Raw genomic sequence first — 23,283 nt, forward strand, 5'->3', positions numbered from 1 at the left:
GAATAGGTTTAAGGGATAAACTCTATTAACTCTTTCAGCACCGTTAAATCTCTGTTTAACCTGGAAGAAGATCTCGTCTGATGAGGTTTCCTCGTTTTACTCATTGTTAACGTTGTTTTCAATCCAAGAATAAAGACTGTAGTTTGTTTTGTAGAAATGAATTTTGCATTTTGGGCTTTAAAACAAAAGAAATATCTTCCTTTTTCTTTTTCTTGGTCATTGGAGTATGAGTATACGGAGAAACCTGGATTTTTTTTTTACACTGACACAAACAGTTCTGAAACGTCTTCTCCCGTACTAAATTGTTAGGTCAGCATTCATCCCAAGAATCTGGGCTCTGATATGCTGTTGTGGAGTTTCCTAATGAGGTGTTGTCTCATTATAAAACTGTCCAGTTTGGTTTGAAATGACAAACTTGTGACAGGCCTCACTAAATCGGCTCCAAGCGGTTCAGAATGCTGCAGCAAGGCTTTTGACCCATAGCAATAAATTTTCCCATATCACTCCTATACTAAAATCCCTGCATTGGCTTCCGGTTGAGTATAGATATAAGTTCAAAATCCTCACCTTTACGTTTATGTCTCTACAAGGTGGGGCCCCCATCTATATCTCGGAGCTTCTCCAGCCCTATTCTCCAAAGCGAACTCTTAGATCCACTGATAGCGGTCGTCTATCTATCCCACGGACTCGTCTGAAAACAAAGGGGGATCACGCATTTCAAACCCTGGCTCCTATACTGTGGAATGGTTTACCCCCCCCACTACGCACCATCGACACGATGGCTTCTTTCAAAAAACAGCTTAAAACTCATCTGTTTAGACAGGCATTTGGGAAATGTTAATGCGTAACATGTTGTTTTATTTTATATTTATATTGTACTATTGCTTTTTTTTTTTTTTTTTTTTTTTTTTTTGATATGCTTTTATACTTTCTTTATGTTGCTATATTGTTTGTTTGACATGTTTTCTTGTGAAGCACTTTGTAACAGCGTTTTGTCTTAAAAAAGTGCTATATAAATAAATTTTACTTACTTACTACTTACTTAGAAAACCTGATTATAAGCTGGAGGTGAAAGAACAGGGATGCAGATAAAGTGTGATGAAGACACCAAAGAGATGCATTCTGGGACATGAGGGCATCCAGTGTTTTTGGAGCTTTGCCAGAACTGAAGTCTCAGAAATTTTGTTTTATGAGTTCTTTGCAGAAATGAGCATCAGCGTGTCTTCTTTCTAAGCCTTGAGAGTCCAAACGTGACACCATGAGCTGAAAACAAAAGTGGAAATACTTCAAAGTGTTTGCTGTTAAACTAGACATGGTTTTAAAAAAGTCCACCAGAAGTGATGGCGATGAAAGTATTCTGGCTCCACACTGGTCATTTGGTGCTGGAGGACTTTATTCTTTCTGGTGATTTGATGCAGTCCTTGATTTGGTCTTGTGTCCCTGAGAGGACTTCTAATTTAGCTCAGCTGGAGCTTATAAATTGTTCTCGCAGAGTAGGGTTCAGATTAACTTCACATTGTGACAGTTCATAGGCAAAATATGGTCCCTGTTAGCAAAACAAACCCTTAGAGAAAACCCCCTCCGAGGGGGAGACTGTCAAAACCAGCGGTATAGGAGAAAGAGGGACCGAGAAGGAGAGGACAATCAAAGGCTGTTATTTTAATCTGCCCTGCCTCGGAGATTAGCCGACCACATTGTTTTAATTGTTTTAAAGGGAGGGAATGAAACGCGCTCTTATAGGGAGATCCTTGGCATAAATCTCTCAAGTTCAATAGTTTCAAAAACTTGAGCTCCTCGCATCCCCCCTCTCTCCCCTCATCCCACCTAATCCCGGCTAATACCTTTCTTTCTATTGGCTAATGGCTGAGGGGAGCCTGGGTAAACGCTTCTTAAATAGCCGTGGGTGAGAATGGTTTGGGAGAATTAAGCCCATGCCACGACAAAGAGCGCTGCTCTGCGAGGATATAAGGCCCAAATTGGACTAAAAAAACCTGGACTACCGTTTACTGGCCGACCTGTGTGCATGCGTAAAGACGCACTTGGAGCTGGATCTCACGGTTCTGCTTTGGATTCGAGTATCAGGTAAAAACACGCACACTTTTAAAACTTAAATAAAAGAAAGGAGGAGATTTGAGTAACGTCTTAACCCGGATAGCAACTTACTATTCTAGTTTAGCTTCCTGGCTGCGTGATGATATCACTGAATTTACGAACTAAGACTTTTGAGCTCTAAACTGCGAGTTAAACGGCAGTCAAAACAGAAATAGCTCTAAAGCAGAAGCAGAAGTGATAACCCACGAGTGCAGACGTGATCCTAGATCCGTTCACACTGATATCACTATTATCGAAAGAGGCAATTATACCGTTTTATCTACTTTGACCCGTTTACGCACAGAACTTCAGATTCTGTTACACCAGCGTAAATAATGACGTCATTTCAGAGAAATCAGTGGAGTTTATATCAATAGAGTTTATGCTCATTCTCGCTCAGATTTTATTACAATAAAAAAAATAATATGGTCTTTTATTAATTTATAATAAGACAAGTGTCACCGTGTTCCCATTTAATTAGTAGTTAATTCGTTTGGAGAGGAGCTGGCGGTGATGTGGAGACTTAAACTCTGGATTTTCGATTAATCTTAACTTCGCTTCGGTGGGCAGTTATTGTATCGATACCACAGTAAAGGGGAAAAACGCACAATCTTGAAGGTAATGAAGTCTCTCTGTTTCTTCAGGTTCAGCATGAACTCCTTGAATTTCTGCGGGACGTCCAGCGGCGGCGTGTACCCCTTCCACGGAGTTAACTCCATGCTGGTGGACCTGCGCCACCAGATGGCGGAGCAATACCACGCATACTCTGCAGCAGGTCCCACAGTGCACACACTCACTGTGGCGGAGAGGCTGGCAGGTGGGTCAGTCACCACGGTGGGATTACTTTTTTCTTTTTCTCACAATGTACATTAATCTTTTACAGCACAGCATATATCAATAACTACAGTTACTTTCAGATTAATAACACAAATTATGACCGATATTGAGCCTCAGGGAAGCAGTCTCGTTGCTGCATGATTATAATGTAATCTTTATAATGTAATATTTACACAAACATCAATATAAGTATATTTTATAGTGCTATTTGTTTAAATATTTGTACAGTGTGAGAAAAAGATATGTTTGTCCAGTACAGAAAACACAGTGAATTCCATCCCAAACTCATAGTGACCCATTTAAACATGGTGCTTAAGAATTATTCCTGGTTTAAGTGACTGTTGTTGTCCTTTTGATATTGTTGACATTTTTGTTGATCCTCTGTAAGTTGCTGAAAACGTGCCTGAAGTGATGTGCTGCTCCCATTTTCTTCCTGCCAGAGCTCATCCTCGAGGCTCGCTATGGCAACCAGCAGAAGCAGCGCCGCAGCCGCACTGCATTCACAGTGTCGCAGCTGCAGGCTCTGGAGAAAGCCTTCCAGCAGACGCAGTACCCAGATGTTGGCATGAGAGAGAGGCTGGCTGTTTGTATAAACCTGCCCGAGGCTCGCATTCAGGTGAGAGCACACCTCAAGTATAATCTTAAAATAAAAATGCATGTTTAACTTTGAGGGTCACTGCATTAAGCTTTAATAGTGTTAAAACACCTCACTTATTTGTGGCGCATCGGTCGTCCTGTCTTCCTCATCCAGGTGTGGTTCAAGAACAGGAGGGCAAAGTTTCGTAAAGGTCAACGATGCTCCCCTCTGTCCAGAGACCAGAGTCTGGAGGAAGCTCCACATCACAGCAAAGCAGGACACGAGGACATCAAGGCTAGAGACAAACAGGACATCACCTTATCATGCGGTGACAGGAGCATCCCATCAGCGCCTCCTCCTCCTGATGTGACCAAAAGCAGGGATTTAGACTCTGACACCTCACAGTGCCCCCTACGACTTCCCTCTCCTCCGCTTTTCCCCTTCATGGCAGGAGAGTGTTATAGTCACACACCTCACCAGCCAGTTGTAGGAGTGCTGTCCACTGAGCTCGCCTTCCCTCCGGTGTTCTGGCCCGTCATACAGCAGCACAGCTCCACCCTCGGGATTCCTACATTGTCACTTACAAAAAACTGTAGCGTCTCCCTTCAGACTCCTTGCTCTAGTAAAGCAGTGCAACATCCGCATCTGGGGCTGTAAGTGATGTGGACCCCTGAAGCAGTCCTGTGAGAGACAAACCTGAAACCTGCTGAAAGTATATGTTTATATTCTGTGAGTTTCACCTGTCTGCATAAACGGATGTAACACTATGTACTTTCACAGTTCATTTTTCCTAATCTGCTCAGCGCTATATAGCTTGTTACACTGCTAAGTACTAGGATTAGGGGTAGACAATTAAAAAACATAGCAAAAGCATTTGGGAAAAGTCATTTTGTAACTGAGCACTGAAGCATAGAAATGTTAAATAAAATCACTGGCACCTGCTCTTTCTATTATTTATTTTAGACTCAGAGTTCTCTTTCAAGAGAGGATTATGGTATAGACCATAGCCAGGAAAACAGTGGAACTGTTGGAAATGAAGTGTGAGCAGCTTGGAAAGAAAAGCAACTGGACTTCTTTAAGCTCTTTCTGAACTAAAGAAGATTCACAGCTGAGAAGTGAAACGTCTTCAGGAAACTTAAAGAAGTCCAGTCGCTTTTCTTTCCAAGCACCTTAGACTACAATGGCCTGGGTGACTGAGAACCTACTCAGACATTTTGGAAAGGAAGTTAAAACTCTGATATTTCCAGTGGTATTTAAAAAAGAAAAGAAAAAAAGAAGCAAGTACAAATACCAGCTCACTTTGAGGTATTCGTACTGTGAGGATTTTATGTAACTTTTAACTTCTGATCCAAGATTTTCAGCACTTTTCACTCCACTACCTTTACTAGACAGTTTCAGTCACTTACATGTAAATTATCCCATAATTCAGGAAATATGTTGTAATTATTGTAAACTGTTGTAAATTGTACATACAGTTAGTAAAATTGTATATTTGTCTTTTTTTATTAAAATATTTTAAAATCTAAGTGATGTTTGACATGAATTAATTATTAATAACAATAATTAGTACCAATTATCATTATTATTATTACCATTGCGTTATTGCCTCAGTCACAACGGACTGAAAAGCTTGAAGGACTTTTACAACCTAATGTATGCTTCAACTATATGCTCCCTGTTTATCTGTAAAGGAGTATTTTTACAGACTGTAAAAGGGTTAGTACTACACTGTAAATTACAGTGTAGTATCAGTACTAGTACGTTTTAAAAGGACGGTAGTAGTAGATGTTCGCCGGGCTGAGCAGCTCTCAGCCCGGCGAACTTGCAGCATGTTAGTTTCAGTTTTACCGGTGGTGCACATGTGTCAATCAAAAGCAACCGGTCTGGTCTGGAGCACGTAGTCGGGGAGCTACGATCGCCTGATGTTTCTGGTTATTCACCAAAGCGGTTGCGCCGGTTTTCCAGCGTAGCGCCGTGTGGCGTGAGCCCGGGTGACGCTGTGCAGTTAAGGGAGGCTTAAAGAGACAACAGTGAAATCATAGCAACTTGAGGATAAGAGGCACCAGACGAGGAAGATAGCGACGAACGCAGAACCATGACTTCGACTGCGTTTCGATAGCTAACATTTAAAGGTAACCATTCTTCCGTGACAGGGCTTCATTCCCAGCGGCTGTTTTTCAAAAAGCCGCAACGCAGTTTATTAACGTGCCTGGCGTGCTAGCTTGCTAAATGACTAGCTTGAGAGCTAAGCGGTAAGAGATCCCGGGCTGCCGTTGGTGTGCATTCGCTTGTTTAGGATTAAGGAGTTGCCCGGCAGTGGTCCGGGTAATGGCTGTAGCTGTTATCTGAACTAACATAAAAGCGACATTATGAGGTGACTCAAAGAGATATATATATATATATATATATATAGTTATATTATAGTATTTTTTTCAGTCGATAATATTTGTAACAGCCTCGCTTGGGACGTTATTTTTCGGTTATTAAGCATTTACTAACTAGCCACGTATATGTAGCTCAGGAAATGTCAGTCAATGAATATTTGATTCTCTGTAAGGCTTCGACTTATTTAATTTGAATGTGTTTGCTAACAGGTAGCCCGTGTTGTTGTGATACTGTGTTGTTAACAAATTGGCTAGCGTTACATCGTCGGCTGGGTTTTTTTTTTTTTTTTTAAAGCAGACGTTGGGCCAAGAGGATCGGTGTTTTTGGCAGGTACGAGCTAGGTTACCTTAATTCAACTGTGTGACATGTTGGCTTAACTACAACTTGAAATTAAATGTTTACATTCACTTACCGTTAATTCTTAATTAAATAGTCAAGCTAGCTACGACTGAAGGATGTCAAGCTAACTCGGGCTTCCTAGCCAGCGCTACGATAGCTTTAGAGTATCTGGCCTTGCCCGCCGAGCCAGCAAGTGTAATGTTACAGAGCCTTTCTTAAAGCTCATACCGACGGTATTCACTTTTTTAAAACGGCGTTTTCCATCTATCGTTCTTTATGGGGAAACAAATCGGCTAACAAGTATAGAAAGCGAGTCTTTGGGTTGTCCGAAACTAACGCTAAATGACAGCTGTTAAGACAGTAGCAACTTAGCAACTAGCTATCATTAACCTAAGCTAAAAAAGGAAGGTAAGTGACGAGGGAAAATTTGCCATTCCGGTTTGGTTACCGCTGCTCATTTGCATTTTGGGGTATTTTCTGTGGGTGTTTGTGTTCGTATTTACACGGTTTGAAACGGTCCTGCTAGTGTTATTGCTAGTTAGCTTTATGAAACTGGCCTTAGGGACATTATCTGGCTTAGGGAGGTTTCTTTTGGAGGGGGATCATTCATAAATGGACTGTCTTTGTGCTTCCAAATACCTTCTCGATACGTGAAATATGTCGCTGTTCGCTTTGCATGTTTTTAACAACTCTATAGTTATGTCAAATAGCTGTCATGGGAAAAACAATGCACCACTTCCTTAAATGGGACAGACTGAAAACATGGGCAGCCTACGGAAAGTTAACCAAGACAGCAAGATACTGAGGTCATTGGTGTTTTTCAGAAATATTCCCATACTTGCCCAATGTCCTTACATCATGTTGTTATTTTTAAATGTGTTGATAGTGTATTGGCCTCCGGCAGCTTGAAAAATGAAGTGCCTCGCATAATGCACTCTACCATTCCAGGAGCTGCTGTCATCTTTTGGCATGCACAAGCTGATAAGTTTTACTCCGTCACATAGTGTTCATCTTATCTCGTGACCGGCAAGGTTAGTTTCGCCACAATTCCTGTAGTAAGTGTCACCATATGCAAAGCAACCTAGGTATATATATATAATATAGTGCTTTGTTTTTCTCATTGTAGTCTTTGGAATGAATTCTGCATTGGCCAGAGTCACTTTGACAAATGTGTCGTTGTAGTAAAGACGTATTTAAACACAAAAAATTACTTGCTCATCCCTAGCAAACTTCTAGCTGATGATACTGTGTTTTTTATCTTGTGATGGTCAGACACGGCTGAGCTAGCTGTGGACTAGACTGTTTCTGAATCTTTCCAATAATGTTGTCCAGTGATGCAAATGTTGTGATTAGATGAAGCATTACAGCAGTCATTGATCTGTGTAAGTGCCTTTCCATAGGAAAGAGTAGCTGCCCCAAGCTAGCGCCTGCATTACCTGCTCTCTTCAGCAACATCTTAGATCATGGACATGACGGAGTGGCTCTGTGCAGAGACGCCTGCGTGTGGTTGTGAAAGACGACAACAAGATGGTTATTTAGCAGTATTAGCTATGTTGGTCTTCATTATAAACACACAGCACATTGTTACATGGTTTCTTTTAGAATATTTTATCTGTAATTTCTCATGTCTGAGGTCAACAGTTCTCCTCGTATTGATTCCTTTATTGAATTTGCTTTGCGTCAGTCTGCATAAAGATCTCATTTCAGCCGTAGTAAGGAACAGCCACTGCAGATATAATGTGATACTCATGCAAAAGGCTTGAATTTGTTTGTTTTTTTCCCTGTCGAAAATGTTAATTTCATAAAGGCCCAAGTGTTGCTGGAACAAGTTGTGATTAATTTGCTAAATTTACCAGCATTTTTACCATTTTTAATTGTTTTGTAGATGGTTTGTAAAGTTATGGCAGGTACCTGCCATTGCAGAGCTTTTATTTCTGCAATTACAGTCCAAATTGTCCATCTCCAAACAAGCTAATTTCAGTTGTAAGCGTGAGTAATGATTGGGTTGTGTGTAAATGATGGCCTGGGCTCTTAGTCGAGACAATACCAAAATACATCACAACCTATGGACTGATTTCTGGCCATGTTTTTCTTTTTCAGATAACAAACCAACATCACCCCAGACTGTTCGTTCCTGCTGTCAGTGTAATTCCGGGTTGCCCGCTAAGCTGTGGCCCTGCATCATGGAGAGCGTCCAAAGTGTCACTGAAGGCTGACCAGAAGGAATGAGGCACTCCAGGAGATGTTCCCAAGTGGCCTTGTGGATGCAGTAGTTGCGTTTCCGAGTGCTTTTTTATGACTAGTGTTGCATGTGTGTCTTTGGACACATCCTAACATCACCTGCCTATTTGTCAGGCGGGGACATGATGCTCTGAGACTGGAGTGGAGAAACGCACAACAAAGAAGCCCCTCTGGTAAACGAAGAAAAAGGGAAAAAGCTGTCCAATAGACACACGGGTCCATTCGGCTGCAGTTTTGGCTCATTTAAGTGTCTTCTGAACCGCTTCGCATTTTAACAGCAACACCTTTCCTCTGTCCTGTGAGGCGTCTCCCCCCCCCCCCCTCCCTAAAACAGTCTCCATTGTCATTGGAGTTTCTATGGTTTGCATGGCTGGAAAATAACCGTGGAGAGGCCAGGGTATCACAAGCTTATGGATTTTGACAAGAGAGGGGGCAAGGGAGAGACAGAGGAAGGGAAAAAGATGTCTAAGACAACAAGCAGCAGGCCTGGACATGGGGGCAGGAGTACAGGGAGCAATTCTGGAGTTCTTATGGTTGGTCCAAACTTCCGCGTGGGTAAAAAAATTGGCTGTGGAAACTTTGGAGAACTGCGGCTGGGAAAAAATCTCTATACTAACGAATATGTGGCCATTAAGTTGGTAAGTATCTCTTGAACTATCTCTTGAAATTGAAAACAAAAACCTACTGTTCCAGGTGTCCTCAAATAACTTATTCTGATAAATCTCTATTGTGAAAAGTTATTATCTTAATTACAGCCCAGTTTCATTGTGCACTTGACTGTTTGAGAGTGAGATACACAGGAAGTAAATAAGAACAATCAGACGGGGCCCTTTTCCCACGACCTGCTCTTGTATGCTTTTGAGTCAGCTGTCCTCTGGATGAGGTGAAGAAACTGCGACTGAAAGAACATTTTTCTTAAGTGCATTTCAGTGTTTGTTTGTTTCTTTAGTAACCTTTGTCACTTCATGCACAGTAGCAATTCTTGTAAAGATCATTTTTACACTTCCTTCCCTTTCACCAATTTCTTCGTCATTAGAATAATGTTAATTCATTTGTAGGCCCTTATTAAATAGTCCCACACAGGCCTTAAGCTCAGTCAGTAGTGTACTTGCTTTGTGTCAGCATGAGCGGTGTTTTTTTTTTTTTCCCCAGCGGCACTGGTTTAGTAGCTTTCAAACAGACTGTGAAAACCACATGAAATGTCAAGGCCTGTTTGTTTTCTGATTGCTTGATTCTGGGGCAGCCTGTGACAGCTCAGCCATTTCCTCAGCACTTCAACTTTTCTCTTCACCATAAATTTGTTGCCACTTGTACCACTTTGATGTTTGAAATCTGTTTTTCCCCTGAAATTTGGTCAGTCTAGAAGAAGAGGTCTAACTCCCATTCTAAGTAGGTGTTAATACTGAAGCTGTTGGGGCTAGGCATATGATTAACGTTAACGTTTCTGTCTCTGAGGGAGGTCGTTATCGCTGAATAGGTATTAACTAAAGGTTGTGCTAACCACTAGAAGGCAGAGGTTAGCAAACAGCTGTAATTGCAGTCCTCCTCTTGTCTGAAGTCTTTAATTGTGCTTGGTGCCTCTCCCCCTCTGCCTGTGAACCCTCCCATCTGTTTGGGTATTTTTATCCCCATGGTGTCCAGCTATATCTGGATCTGGCATTAGGGCTGTAACACCACTATGTGGATCTCGTGGCTACTGGACCCAACATCTCCGACTGTAAAATAACAACAGGGTGAAGTCTGCCAAAGGGCTCATCAGACCCGACTTGACTCTGTAGACTCGGGGTTATTAAGGACTTTTTTTGTTTTGTTGTTGATGTGTATTTTCATGTTGTTTTTAGAGTTAAAATTACGACTTCTGTTGCTTCCTTTCAGGTTCACTATCGTTATCTTTTGTAGGCGTACATTTTCAGCATCAGTGTTATTACTGGGCTTTTATTTATCTGATATTTTAGAAAGACACAGAAAAACAGCAACATGTAACAGTAAAATTACAGTTGATGTTTTGTGTTTGCACATGTGTAGCTTTGGGTGAGTTTGTTGGCAGGTTGTGTACGTATGGGTATAGAAGAAAGGACAGACACGGGAAAGAAAATTCAGTGAATACATAAAAAAAAATAAAATAAATAAAACGCACACACACACACTGCTGTTTCGTGGCATCTTAGGTTCATTCCCAGAGATGGGAATACCCTAATAGTAGAGCCAGGATGGGTCAGGACACTTAACAGCTGGCACAGCTCTGGGCATTACTGGCGTTGACATGAAGAAGGCTTCTCCCTTCACCCAGACTGCAGATAGTTCCCCGTCCACTTGTTTCTGTCTGTCCCTGATCTCACAGCTCTCCGGGGTAACCCCGTGAGTGTCACTGCCTGTCAAGTAGGGTATCTGATTTGTCAGAGGCTGTTGCTGAGCATTTCCTGACAGACTAAAACAAATAACAGTCCTGTTATCTATGAACATAAGTTAGACATGAGTTGAATATTGTCGTTTTATCACAGATTTCATTGATCACTGTAAAAATGACAAAATCAGAAAATATGCTGTTTGTTACATGTATCAATCTGTCAATCAGTTCTCAAACAGTTCACTAATTGTTTAGTATATACAGTGGGGCAAAAAAGTATTTAGTCAGCCACCGATTGTGCAAGTTCCCCCACCTAAAATGATGACAGAGGTCAGTAATTTGCACCAGAGGTACACTTCAACTGTGAGAGACAGAATGTGAAAAAAAAATCCATGAATCCACATGGTAGGATTTGTAAAGAATTTATTCGTAAATCAGGGTGGAAAATAAGTATTTGGTCAATAACAAAAATACAACTCAATACTTTGTAACATAACCTTTGTTGGCAATAACAGAGGTCAAACGTTTACTATAGGTCTTTACCAGGTTTGCACACACAGTAGCTGGTATTTTGGCCCATTCCTCCATGCAGATCTTCTCGAGAGCAGTGATGTTTTGGGGCTGTCGCCGAGCAACACGGACTTTCAACTCCCGCCACAGATTTTCTATGGGGTTGAGGTCTGGAGACTGGCTAGGCCACTCCAGGACTTTCAAATGCTTCTTACAGAGCCACTCCTTTGTTGCCCGGGCGGTGTGTTTTGGATCATTGTCATGTTGGAAGACCCAGCCTCGTTTCATCTTCAAAGTTCTCACTGATGGAAGGAGGTTTTGGCTCAAAATCTCACGATACATGGCCCCATTCATTCTGTCCTTAACACGGATCAGTCGTCCTGTCCCCTTGGCAGAAAAACAGCCCCATAGCATGATGTTTCCACCCCCATGCTTCACAGTAGGTATGGTGTTCTTGGGATGCAACTCAGTATTCTTCTTCCTCCAAACACGACGAGTTGAGTTTATACCAAAAAGTTCTACTTTGGTTTCATCTGACCACATGACATTCTCCCAATCCTCTGCTGTATCATCCATGTGCTCTCTGGCAAACTTCAGACGGGCCTGGACATGCACTGGCTTCAGCAGCGGAACACGTCTGGCACTGCGGGATTTGATTCCCTGCCGTTGTAGTGTGTTACTGATGGTGACCTTTGTTACTTTGGTCCCAGCTCTCTGCAGGTCATTCACCAGGTCCCCCCGTGTGGTTCTGGGATCTTTGCTCACCGTTCTCATGATCATTTTGACCCCACGGGATGAGATCTTGCGTGGAGCCCCAGATCGAGGGAGATTATCAGTGGTCTTGTATGTCTTCCATTTTCTGATGATTGCTCCCACAGTTGATTTTTTTCACACCAAGCTGCTTGCCTATTGTAGATTCACTCTTCCCAGTCTGGTGCAGGTCTACAATACTTTTCCTGGTGTCCTTCAAAAGCTCTTTGGTCTTGGCCATGGCGGAGTTTGGAGTCTGACTGTTTGAGGCTGTGGACAGGTGTCTTTTATACAGATGATGAGTTCAAACAGGTGCCATTCATACAGGTAACGAGTGGGGGACAGAAAAGCTTCTTACAGAAGACGTTACAGGTCTGTGAGAGCCAGAGATTTTCCTTGTTTGAGGTGACCAAATACTTATTTTCCACCCTGATTTACGAATAAATTCTTTACAAATCCTACCATGTGAATTCATGGATTTTTTTTCACATTCTGTCTCTCACAGTTGAAGTGTACCTCTGGTGCAAATTACTGACCTCTGTCATCATTTTAAGTGGGGGAACTTGCACAATCGGTGGCTGACTAAATACTTTTTTGCCCCACTGTAAATGTCACATGAAACATATCAGATGTTCTCATGCTGCTTGTTTACTGAGCCTCTGACTTAGTAACACAAATGTTACTAAATATGTGTTTAAAAAAAAGTAGAAATTTTTTTGCATTTGAATGGTATGAAAAAAAGATTAAAGTTTGCTTATTCTGCTTTGCTAAGTACTCCTTGCAGGTCTATTATAGACTTTAATATAGACTAGAGCCTGATTTAATGGTGCATTTTGGACAACATCTCTTGGAGAAACTCTGATGTACAGTAATGAGTAGATGAGAAAACGAAGACAGAGGGAGAGTGTGTAATATAAATTTCTTTATGCCCGGTCAAGTGAAGATTGTTGTTTTACCAAGAAACTAATAAAACTATTTTCTTGGGATAACAAATGTAATCTGGTTGACGAAAGTAGTTTTTAATCTGCTTTGTTGTAACAACCAATTTTAAATGCTAAGCTCTGAAGGATGGCATGTAATGATTAGTTAGTCTTTGGCTGGTACTGTTGTTTGCTGAATGCTGTGTTTGGCTGGGTATTTTGGTGGCACCTCTGTGAATCAAAGTAAAAAGGTGAATGTCAGTTTCACCCTGCTTTGCCACTTAATAGCAGAGACAGAGATTGAGTTGGTATGGTATGAAAGGCCTGTGCACTCGATCCTCTGGCAGTGGATCGAGAATTGCTTTAAACGTTGCTGCAGAGAGAAGCTGCTAAGTGCTGAAAGGTCGTCTTTGTTGGCCGGCCTTGTGGACACACAGTAGGTCAGTCTTTGGTTCAGCTGGGTGCTTTCTCACACTGGCAAGTGCCTACGTGTTGGAGGCAGGACTGTACAGACGCTGCTGTAAGTACACTGCAGGCTTCACTCCCAAGGGGAGATCCCAGAGTCTTAAAGAAACAAAACCATTAAATGTCTGCTTGCTGTTGTGGCTTACTGTACACACTAGCCGCCCATCAGGCTTTACTGAGAGGGTAAAGTGACACATCATCTCCATCAGAACGTTTTCGTCTAAACCTTTCTATCCATGAGGCATTTTACAGATTTTCATTTTAATACTGCTGTCTTGATGTAGCACTCGCTCTGTCTTACCATCTGTAGTTAATTGTTTTTCGAGAGGTCTTCAACCCCCTCTCAACCACTTCCCTTAGTTTTTGCGTACATTTTTGTTAGGATGTCTACCAGTCCACTTTGAACAGACTTTTGAGTTACAATCTTTTCAGTTTGGTTTTTATTTCTAATCCCTTTTGATGTAGCTGGTTGTTTATCGACAGATAGGAATGGCCTGTGATACTTTCCGCCTTCAGAACTGGTATTGGCAGTAATGAATCAAATAAATGAAGTCTCCTCTTTGTGGTCATGACTACCTTTAGCTATGACAAATGTCTGTAATATCTCCTGAACGCAGGAGGAGAGTAATAAGTAGTGTGGTGCTGATACTTATTGTACAGCCAATGCCTCCCTATAGCTCAGTGAGAGGGGGCTGATGTTGGATGGCCATCTAGGGAGATGAACACAGTAAACACAGCATCCTACTGTGCATTGTGTGCCAGCCACGTGCATGCAGAGGAGTATTTTATGTAGACGGTGCTTGTTAAAGACAGACACATTTCAGATGTGGGGGGGAAAACAACATTTGTTTTGAGGAATAGAAAGACACCATATGAATTTATAAACTAGGGCTAGTTATAGTCAAATCTACAAGTTGGATAAAGTACAAAATGTCTGATTGGTGCATGTGCTTTGCTGATGTCTCTGCCTTTTACACTTGAACACGATGCCTATCAAGAAACACCGTAAAGCTATTGTGGCTTTAAAAGACGCTGTTTTTTTTTTTTTTTTTTTCACTGTGCAAAAAGACAGAGTGCATATTGTTATTTAGGGAAATGATCTAGCTGAGTGCATTATGCAAGTTTTAGACAGCCTTATTAGATAGCTTAGTCTGAGTCAAATAGCAGCAAAAAACAACCTTAATCTGTGGTAAATCTGCAGTTCCCCCATCAGCGCTAGAGTGTTTTATTATACTTTATTTATTTATTTTTGTTTATGGATGGCAAATTTGGAGTGTCACTGCTTCCTTCCTTTCCACTAAGTAACTTATACAAGGACAAACGGAGTGAGAAGCAGCATGGTTGTTGGGACTGCATTATGTTCAGGCTGCTAGACAGCCAGGTACAAACGAAAGCTCATATCTATTTGTATGTGGCTGAGGCACTGATAATACTGAGCAGATGTTCACTCTGTTAGAAACAAAAAAGTCATTTAATGTTACTTTACGTATTTCACTAAACGTTTTGCTTCCAGTGAGGACCAGTATACACTGGTAACTACAAGGGATGACCATTGTAAGCATAAATACTATCTGATACTCGCTGTGAAATATTTTAGTTATTTATTTTGTGGTTTTAACAGACTTTAATGTTGTGCATTTCTCACATTTATGGAGTAATATTTAATATCACCATACCACATATAATTCATCGGTCTGATATCTGGTTGTTGAGGTGATGTTCTGTTTTTGTTGGGTAACAAATGCGTTCTTTGTGTGTTACAGAATGTAGTAGGGGTGGTAGTTTACATACAAGTGCTGGTAAACTCCAGGATGTAGAGATTGTAGTACAACAAATAGTCTCACAAAATATTTGATCTATGAAAGAACTTGTTTGTTTGAAAATGACCATGCCTAGCATGCTCTGTGAAGGACCAACTATAGCATGGTCGATTATATACCTTACTCCTTTTTTTATTTTTTTATTTTTTTATTTTTTCAAATCCAAGTTTGAAATCATGTTTGGTGAACAGATGATTGTCTCCGGTTGACTCTTTTATGTTCTGTGGCTGAGTCACCGGTGCAGAGGCATATGAGTGAGGCAGTGTATCTGAGTGAAGCCAGTCACAGTGCTGGGTCAGTCGTGATGGAAATCTGAGGGGTTGGATCCAACTCTCTTGTCTGCCTCCCACTGAATCATGATAAGCAGCTCTCGTTGCGGTCTAGTTCAGCAGCTTACACCAGCTCGCCATGAGGCAGTTGTTGAAAAACTTTGAAGGAGCAAAAGCTCTATCAGCATGTTTGTCAGGAATTCAAGTGACATCTTGACGCTTTAGCTTTGGCTCTCTAGAGTGCATGCTGGGCAGACTGAGTTAAAAGATCCTTGGATGTCAACAGTATGTAAAAGCCTACCTTTAGTCAGCTAGCTAATCCTCTAATGCAGGGGTGGGCAATTCCAGGCCTCGCGGGTCGGTGTCCTGCAGGGTTTAGATCTCACCTTGGGTCAACACACCTGAATCACATGATTAGTTCGTTACCAGGCCTCTGGAGAACTGCAGGAGCTAATTTAGCCATTTAAATCGGCTGTGTTGGTTCAAGGACACATCTAAAACCTGCAGGGACACCGGCCCTCGAGGCCTGGAGTTGCCCACCCCTGCTCTGCTCAAATGAATCGGTAGCCGGCAGCAACACAGTGCGTTCATGCAGACTCACATTTGATGTTTGTCAAGATTTTGTCACAGGCATAAAAGCTGCACAGGAATGTCTGTGTCTTAAATGTTGGTGTTTTTTATAGAAGTACATAAAACACTGACACTGCAAAATCGTGACAGCATAAAAAATAGGTTTGAATATGGTGTATGGGCGTGTGTGCCTGTGGAGCAGTGAGTGCTGTGTAATTGTAGCTTCTAAGTCCACATCCTGGTTCAAACCAAAGCACTAGTCACATTTTCCATTCAGCTGTTTCAGGAGTTACACTCGAGAGTCCATCGCCAAATTACATGCAATGTTCAATCATCACCAGTTTCTCACATTTTGCTCCTTTTTGGTCACTGCCGTGAATGCATGCTTCACCGCTCTGCCTTGACTTTCTTTACAGGATTGTAATTGAGGTGGTACACAAGAGCCAAAATAACCAAACCAGAATCAGATGATGGTCATTTGAAAAGACCTAGAGCCAGACTGACCTCAGGTCGGTCTATTTCTGAGAGTTTGCTTTGCAAGAGAAGGGGGCAAAGCTCGAGTTCAGAGTTAAAGCTGCTCGATGCCATGTAGGAAATTCAGATATGCTGCCGTATTGCTGGGGCTTAACGGGATCTAGGGCAAATGATTAGGAAAGGGACACTGAGTCATTTTTTTGTCATGTTGACTGTAGTTAAGCTTGTCAGCTTTGAAATGAAACTACAGGCTCTTTAAATCTATTGAAAAATTTTGTCATATCAGGGAATTAAAATATAATAAGTGTAAATAAAATACAGTAAGGACTGCTGATTGTTTTCTGTTTTGCATTGCACTGTTACACACACACATCAGCTGTGTGTGTGTGTGTGTTTTTAAGATGTTATAAACAATGATCAGCTGAAATTCTAGCTAGGCTTTATTTACACAACTTGTGGCTACAGTTTCAGAGTTAAACAAACAAGGCTATGCAATTCAGCGTATCAAACTTTGGCCATGACTCGGTCCCGTAAAAGACAAAGGAGACTTCCTATTAAGGTTCATGTCAGTGGAACAACCCATGACTGTGTAGATCACTGCGTAATATGTTTTTCCTGCTCTGTCTGTAGCGGCTGACTTTGACATGTTTTAAATGCGCACAGAATTGTCAGAAGCTATAAGCCATAACTGTAATATAAAATTAGGGAAAGCAGTTTATGGTTGCAGTAAATGGCATCTTATAACCACCTCAAAGCCTGATAATAATAGATATTGAACACTAATTCCTGCTAAGGTCATCTTGACTCTTGATAATAACATTACATGGTTGTGTTTCTCAATTCATTCAGCTGTGCCACACCTGTCACAGAGCCACTCCTTAACACAGGCAGTAATTCAGTTGGAATAATAGTGTACACGGGTCAGAGGCCACCACTCCTTTACTGTACTCGTGTGCATAAAGAAGTGTTTCTTGACCTTGTCCGTAATGTTCTTCTTCACCTCTTGCGTTTAAAAATAATCTTTCTAAGGAAGATGATTCTTTGGGATGAAATGAATGTCTAAATCTGGCTGATCCCAGCACTTCCTGATTGCCGCACTAGGTTTTGGGAAACAGCTGATGATTCCATCTGGGCATGTTAAATTTGAGCTGAAACAGGAGAAGAGCTGGCCACTGGCCAGCTGTTGCCCTCGAACACCGCTGACTTCTTAAAACCACCTTCTAACCTCTAGCTTGAATTGAGAGAATCTAAGCACACCTCAGCCATTTGTCTGAGGCCTACGGTGATCCATTAGCACAACTAAAGTGAGTGTGATGGCTTGGAAGTAAAGATGCACTCTGTTGACATTTGTGTTGCTCTGTCTAAGATGAGATGAGTCACATTGTCAGTTTCATATTTTGAAATGGTTTACTGGGAGCCAAGCAAAGGTCAGCATCTATTCTGAGCCTTATGCATAATGCTGGGTCTGATCCCTGGACATAGGCATACATATGCAATGTCATCGTGGCTGAACAACAGATATTTATTTATGAATTGCATTACATCCGTGCAGCTGTTGCTTCATCAGTCAATTTTAAGTGTATGATATTGTTCACGGGGGTCAAGGCGCAATCTCTTTTATTTAATGAATATGACATGATACGTCTTTGCAGCTGAATATGTCAGCTGTAAAAATAATTGTTTAACACCATATAACTGGTGTTCAAAATGAATACAAAATAATTATTTTAAATCTAAATTTATTGTAAGTTGATGCTACATGTGCAACCAAAACAACTTACTGTCTTTTTTGGTGATTTCAGCTATAATTTTATTTTATTCTGCTGTAATCTGGTGGTTGTTACTTTACCCAGTCCCTGAGGCCAGAGCTGATGTTTCTCGGCTGTGTGGAAATGGAGATCAGATTTAGCCCAGATGACATCATATGCAGATGGTTAATCCCAGGAAAAGGACTTTGTGTGGTGCTGACGGTCTGCTCTGTCTACAAGTCTTTGGAGTCCATGAAAAGTTATAATGCAGAAACCAGCAACTGATCGCTGATGACATAATTGTATATTTGTACAAGCTTCAAGTGTTTTGCTCTTAAGGGTCATCCTTCAAATGGCATGTAACATTTAAACTCTGTGCCATTCGCAGGCTGTTGTAGCTGCAGGATTTGAGGCTCTAAGGGATGTTTTTGTGTTGATATCAACAAGTCTGTAACCTTTTTAGTGTTGAGCTGCAGCTAGTAGTCATTTATAGCTGTTTCAGTTCCCATCTTGCCCATTATAGGGTGTCTTCAGTAGTTAGACTGAAGACACCCTATAATGAAGCTGCTTCAGTGTTGTGTCTGAATGGCTGTCATGCTTTTGGAAAATCTACTCCTACTTTCTTGCTTGTGAAGTTGTTTATAAGGATTTGGTTTGTCAGTAAGGGATAAAGCTGTCACAATCTACAGCTCTGGGTTAGTTTCCTTTCTTTATTTAGGGTTTGGTATCATAAATTTAACAGCTTAGATGTAATGTCAGCAGCAAACTATTGTGTTGCCTTTTTAACACACAGAGTACACCAGTCAGCCAGGAGAACTACAATCAGGGAAAGATAAATGAAACAACACTGCTAACACCAGTATGCTGTGATTATTAATTTAACGTGGTCCACTGATGAACAGTTGTTGAGTTGGCAGCTGGGTCAATGGTGCCAAGGCTCCCTGATGTGTGTGGGGAGGAAAGGCCTGGCCCATGTGTTCTGATCCCACAGAGCTGGCCATTGATTAATCAGAAGCTCAGGGTTCAGTTTCCTGGGGTTCAACTAGGCCAAGGTCCTGAAGCACTTTGAGTGGCCAGTAAGAGTAAGACACTAAAACTGACTGTTTTCTGTATATTAAGTCTTTCTTTTTTTCTAACTTTAGGAATGTGCCTAATAGAGCCCTGTATTTTGTTACTCCACTAAAGATAGCATAGCACCTCTGTGCCCTTTTAAACACACAAAATGTCCCCATCACCTGACCATTAACCCATCAGAAAGAATCTAGAGCAGAAAACTGCTGCTGGTCTGACAGGCATATATTGATGTGAACTTCTGTTATTTTGCTAGACTTGGAATATGAATTGTGGTCCGAGCTGTCGCAGAGTCTGTACGCCACGTGAGTCCAGTAAACCTGAAGGGCTGTTTGGGGGCTCTGTCTTTAAATGCTGGTGTCACTTCTAATGTGGGTTCCTCAGTCCTCATATACAATATAGATAGAGTGTGTACAGGGGTGTTGGTGTGTGGGTGGGTGGGGTGAAGGACCCTTTTCAATCTGTGGATCAGCTGAGTATACATTTAAGACAATGAAAACCTACTATTGTATTCCTTCCGCCATAGTGCCTTTGCCCTGCCCAGTCACGCTACAGGATAGCTCCCATTCTGAGCATGCATAGTAAGCCCAGGAAGCAGATTTGAAAAGAAAAAATCTTGATTTGTGCAGGAAGCTGAGAAGAATCCTTATCATATACAGAGATGTTACATCAGACATTTGTAGCTCGGCCCTGGTCATTCACACAGCCATAGCTTAGCCCATCTGCTGGGAATAGAGATGACTCTTAAGTACGTAAAGCTGCCATTAGCCTCTGTTTCCTATTGTAAGCTGTTTTAAAGGGTCCTGCGATCTGCCATCTGTTTTTGCCCCTTATTTATATATTGAATATATTCTCTCCCTCTCCTCCCTGGCATGGCCTGACATGTGTGAGAGACCTGCTCCACCTCCCAGAGCAGTCACACGTCTTCTCCCTCAGGCTTCCACTCCTTTTTATTGCCTCCTCAGTTTCTACTCACTAGCTCTGTGCTTTTCTGTACTTTTTTTTTTCTGAAGAATTGCAGAAAAATATGTATGTGATGACTCTGAGATCAGCCAAAGGCTTATCCCATCATCATATGTTCTAGAAAACTATGCGTATAGTTCTTTTTCAAAGAAGGGTTTTCCATGTGCTTATTAATATAATATGTTTACATTTGTACACTGTGCAAAAGTCTTGAGCCACCCCTCATTTCTTTATATTTTGCTTCTAAGGAGCCAGGCTTGCTTAAAAGTGCTCTTCAGTCTTTCTGGAGGCCTTTCAAAGTTTTTTCTAAGGACACTGAATAATTGTTTGTATCTGAGAAATATTTCTTTTTGTTAAATTACTTAACACTGATCTATGAATCACTGGACACTTTGTTACTACAAGCCTGTCACAACAACACATAATTGTTCCTATTTATTTAGTTGAATCTACAAAAATGCCAAAGATGGTGCAGTTTGACCGGCACAATCCAGCGGTTTTCCACCAGCAAGGTGATACCCAAAGACCTGTTAGCCGTAAACTTGGCATATCATATCATATCATATCATATCATATCATATCATATCACAGCATCATGTGTAATGGGTTCTAAATCATTTTCATGAAACTCGACAAATGGAGGACAAAAGAACTGCCAGGCTTAAAAGAACTACCGTAGATGTGCAGTCATGTCTCTAAGAAAGACTGACACAGGATCTGCCCCCATTGTTCCATTTACTGAAACCTCATCAGAAATGAGTGAATAAAATCAGAGGACACAGATTTATGGAGTGATGAATCCAGATCTGAAATATTTTTAATAAAATCACCATCATTATGTGCAGAGTAGTGTTGGATAGAGCAGGGCGACCAAAAATATTTATCACGATATACATTTGAAAATTTGCGATAAGATATAACTGACGATATAATTGACACTAGACAAAATACTTTACAACTCCTCAACTTTATTAGTGCAAAAAAACAACAACATCAATGTATTTTCACTTACACAAGCAGCTGTTTTTTATGTGCATTAAAATAAATATAAAAATTTAACAGTGCAAATGCAAATTCCTCGCTGACAGTTTAACCAAAAGGCATTTCCAGTGGAAACTGGCCGACATATCCTCAGCATAACCATGTATAATATCCACGAAACTTAAAAAGAGGTTATACACACACAATACAGTAATATTATGTTGAAGCACAGTACGTATCACTCCGCGAGGCTCCGCCTACGATAGCCGTAATGCTCCGACAATCCATCAAGTGGTGCGGCTTCGAAGCTTAGCAAAGTCGTACTGAAACATTTAACAGATTTTTGAGCGCCGTGCACATAAAATCATTTCCAGGTCAGTAAACACAACCAGAGTTCATACATAAGGCACACGGGATTATAAGGGGCTCTGTCGACTTTCAGAAAAATCAAAGGATTGATTTTAAGTGCGCCGTATTTTCCAAACAACACGGTAATAACGACGGCCCGCTAGCATGCGCTACCAAAAATAGTGCTTTGTTGTGTATCTGACGGACGAAAGCTAAACCAGTTCCACACCACTGAAGCTGCAGCATTTTTACAAACCAGTTCAGGTTCATCTGTTTCATTCAACGATCCGCTTTCGCTCTTCTCATTCTCCGCCGCCGCCATGTGCGTATGTAAACAAAGGCGCACTGCGCATGCGCGTTTTACCCATAGTCTATCGCGATATTTCATTTTCTTATCGTTGCCCAACATTACACCGGTATTACCGTGAACGGGATGATATGGCCCAGCCCTAGTGTTGGATCATGTTGACAAAGAGCAAAAGGCAGACAATTGAATGTCCTTCAAGAAGCCTGCATATGTATTCCTAAAGACTGCTTAAATGCTAGCTTTCTCAGCTGTTTGCAGAAGTTGCACACTGCAAAACACATAACATAACATTACCAAATAAATCCAGTGTATTAGAGAGGGAAAAAGCCAACTAGCTGTATAACACTGATCACAGCTGTTTTTGTTTTCCCCACAATTAGGCACCTTGATTAAACCAGGGCCTATGTGGGTGGCATTTTAGCACACAGGCAACACTATAGCAAGGTTGGTCAATGCTCTTATGTTTTGTTTTGTTTTTTTAAAACCACCTCCGCTAAACCGTCTTCTGAAAGCACCTTAAACAAAAGCCACAGGATGTATTTATAGCCCTGACAGCCATTTATCATAAAAGGATGTAAAGTCCCTCACCGTGTTCAACATGGCTCATACTTTGTGTTCACACTCCTACGTCCTTGCAGGGCACCAGAAGTAGACGATGCTCCTGATTTGATAAAGGCCTAATGGAGTGAATGTGGGAGCTTGACAGCCTTTCAGCTTTCAGTTTATATAATTTAAAATAGGAGTGCTTTGGAATTAGATGCCCATGGGAAACAAGTTGATCAAAGTGAAGTTGCTGGGCTCAATAAAGTTTAGGGAATTTTCATATTTTTGTATGTAGAGTAGCTGACTTAACACACAGAAAGCTACAAAACTTTAGGCATGTAAAGCCAGTACACCAAGCACTAAAACTTGGGTTTTAACAAAGGCTGTGGCACAGCTATTGAAGATTAAGGAGAGGAATTAAGTTGGGTGTGTTTGTTCTATCCCCTTCACGTTTGTCTATAATGCCCTTGTCATCATGAGAGTGGGGTTAATCAGATTACATTTTAGGTTGCAAAGCTGGAGCTTGCGATATAATGAACATTATGTCCTGGCGTGTTGATTATCAGCCATGTCATCACAAAAGCCTGTTGTACACCAGCTGGAACTGCTCTTTATCCTCTCACGTCCCTCAAGTGTGACCTGAAACTTAATTAAAGTTCTGTTTGGCATTAAAATAAGTAAAACGTGGTACGATAGGTATTTAAGTTAATTGCAAGGCAGTGCAATA

At 41.3% G+C, this 23,283-nt stretch overlaps 2 protein-coding genes across 9 annotated transcripts in view; both read left to right on the forward strand.

Moving 5' to 3' along the window:
* The first annotated feature begins 2,023 nt into the window (after nt 1-2,023).
* dmbx2 (diencephalon/mesencephalon homeobox 2) lies at nt 2,024-4,162 on the forward strand. Of its 2 annotated transcripts, none has more exons than XM_085376611.1 (4): nt 2,024-2,082; nt 2,736-2,908; nt 3,369-3,544; nt 3,680-4,162. In XM_085376611.1, exons 1-4 carry the CDS (start codon nt 2,024-2,026, stop codon nt 4,160-4,162), a joined length of 891 nt encoding a protein of 296 aa, XP_085232737.1. The 2 variants fall into 2 exon arrangements, with proteins under 2 accessions (XP_085232737.1, XP_085232738.1); XM_085376612.1 differs by lacking the exon at nt 2,024-2,082 and having other exon boundaries at nt 2,742-2,908; nt 3,680-3,773; nt 3,855-4,162.
* A 1,353-nt stretch (nt 4,163-5,515) lies between these two features.
* csnk1g2b (casein kinase 1, gamma 2b) overlaps nt 5,516-23,283 on the forward strand; it is a 38,528-nt gene continuing 20,760 nt past the window's right edge. For 5 of the 7 annotated variants that reach the window (XM_085375402.1, XM_085375400.1, XM_085375401.1 and 2 more), the window contains exons 1-2: nt 5,516-5,637; nt 8,330-9,108. In XM_085375402.1, the coding sequence (XP_085231528.1) occupies nt 8,881-9,108 (228 nt within the window). In that variant the 5' untranslated portion in view covers nt 5,516-5,637; nt 8,330-8,880. Of the gene's footprint in view, nt 5,638-5,772; nt 5,880-6,202; nt 6,221-8,329; nt 9,109-23,283 lie in introns of those variants that run through there. The other 2 variants (XM_085375397.1, XM_085375398.1) reach the window with 2 other exon arrangements.

The sequence above is a fragment of the Diplotaxodon limnothrissa genome, linkage group LG17 (genome assembly GCF_057381915.1).
Source record: "Diplotaxodon limnothrissa isolate DT_005_m linkage group LG17, D_limnothrissa_male_GT1.1, whole genome shotgun sequence".
Lineage (NCBI taxonomy): Eukaryota > Metazoa > Chordata > Actinopteri > Cichliformes > Cichlidae > Diplotaxodon > Diplotaxodon limnothrissa.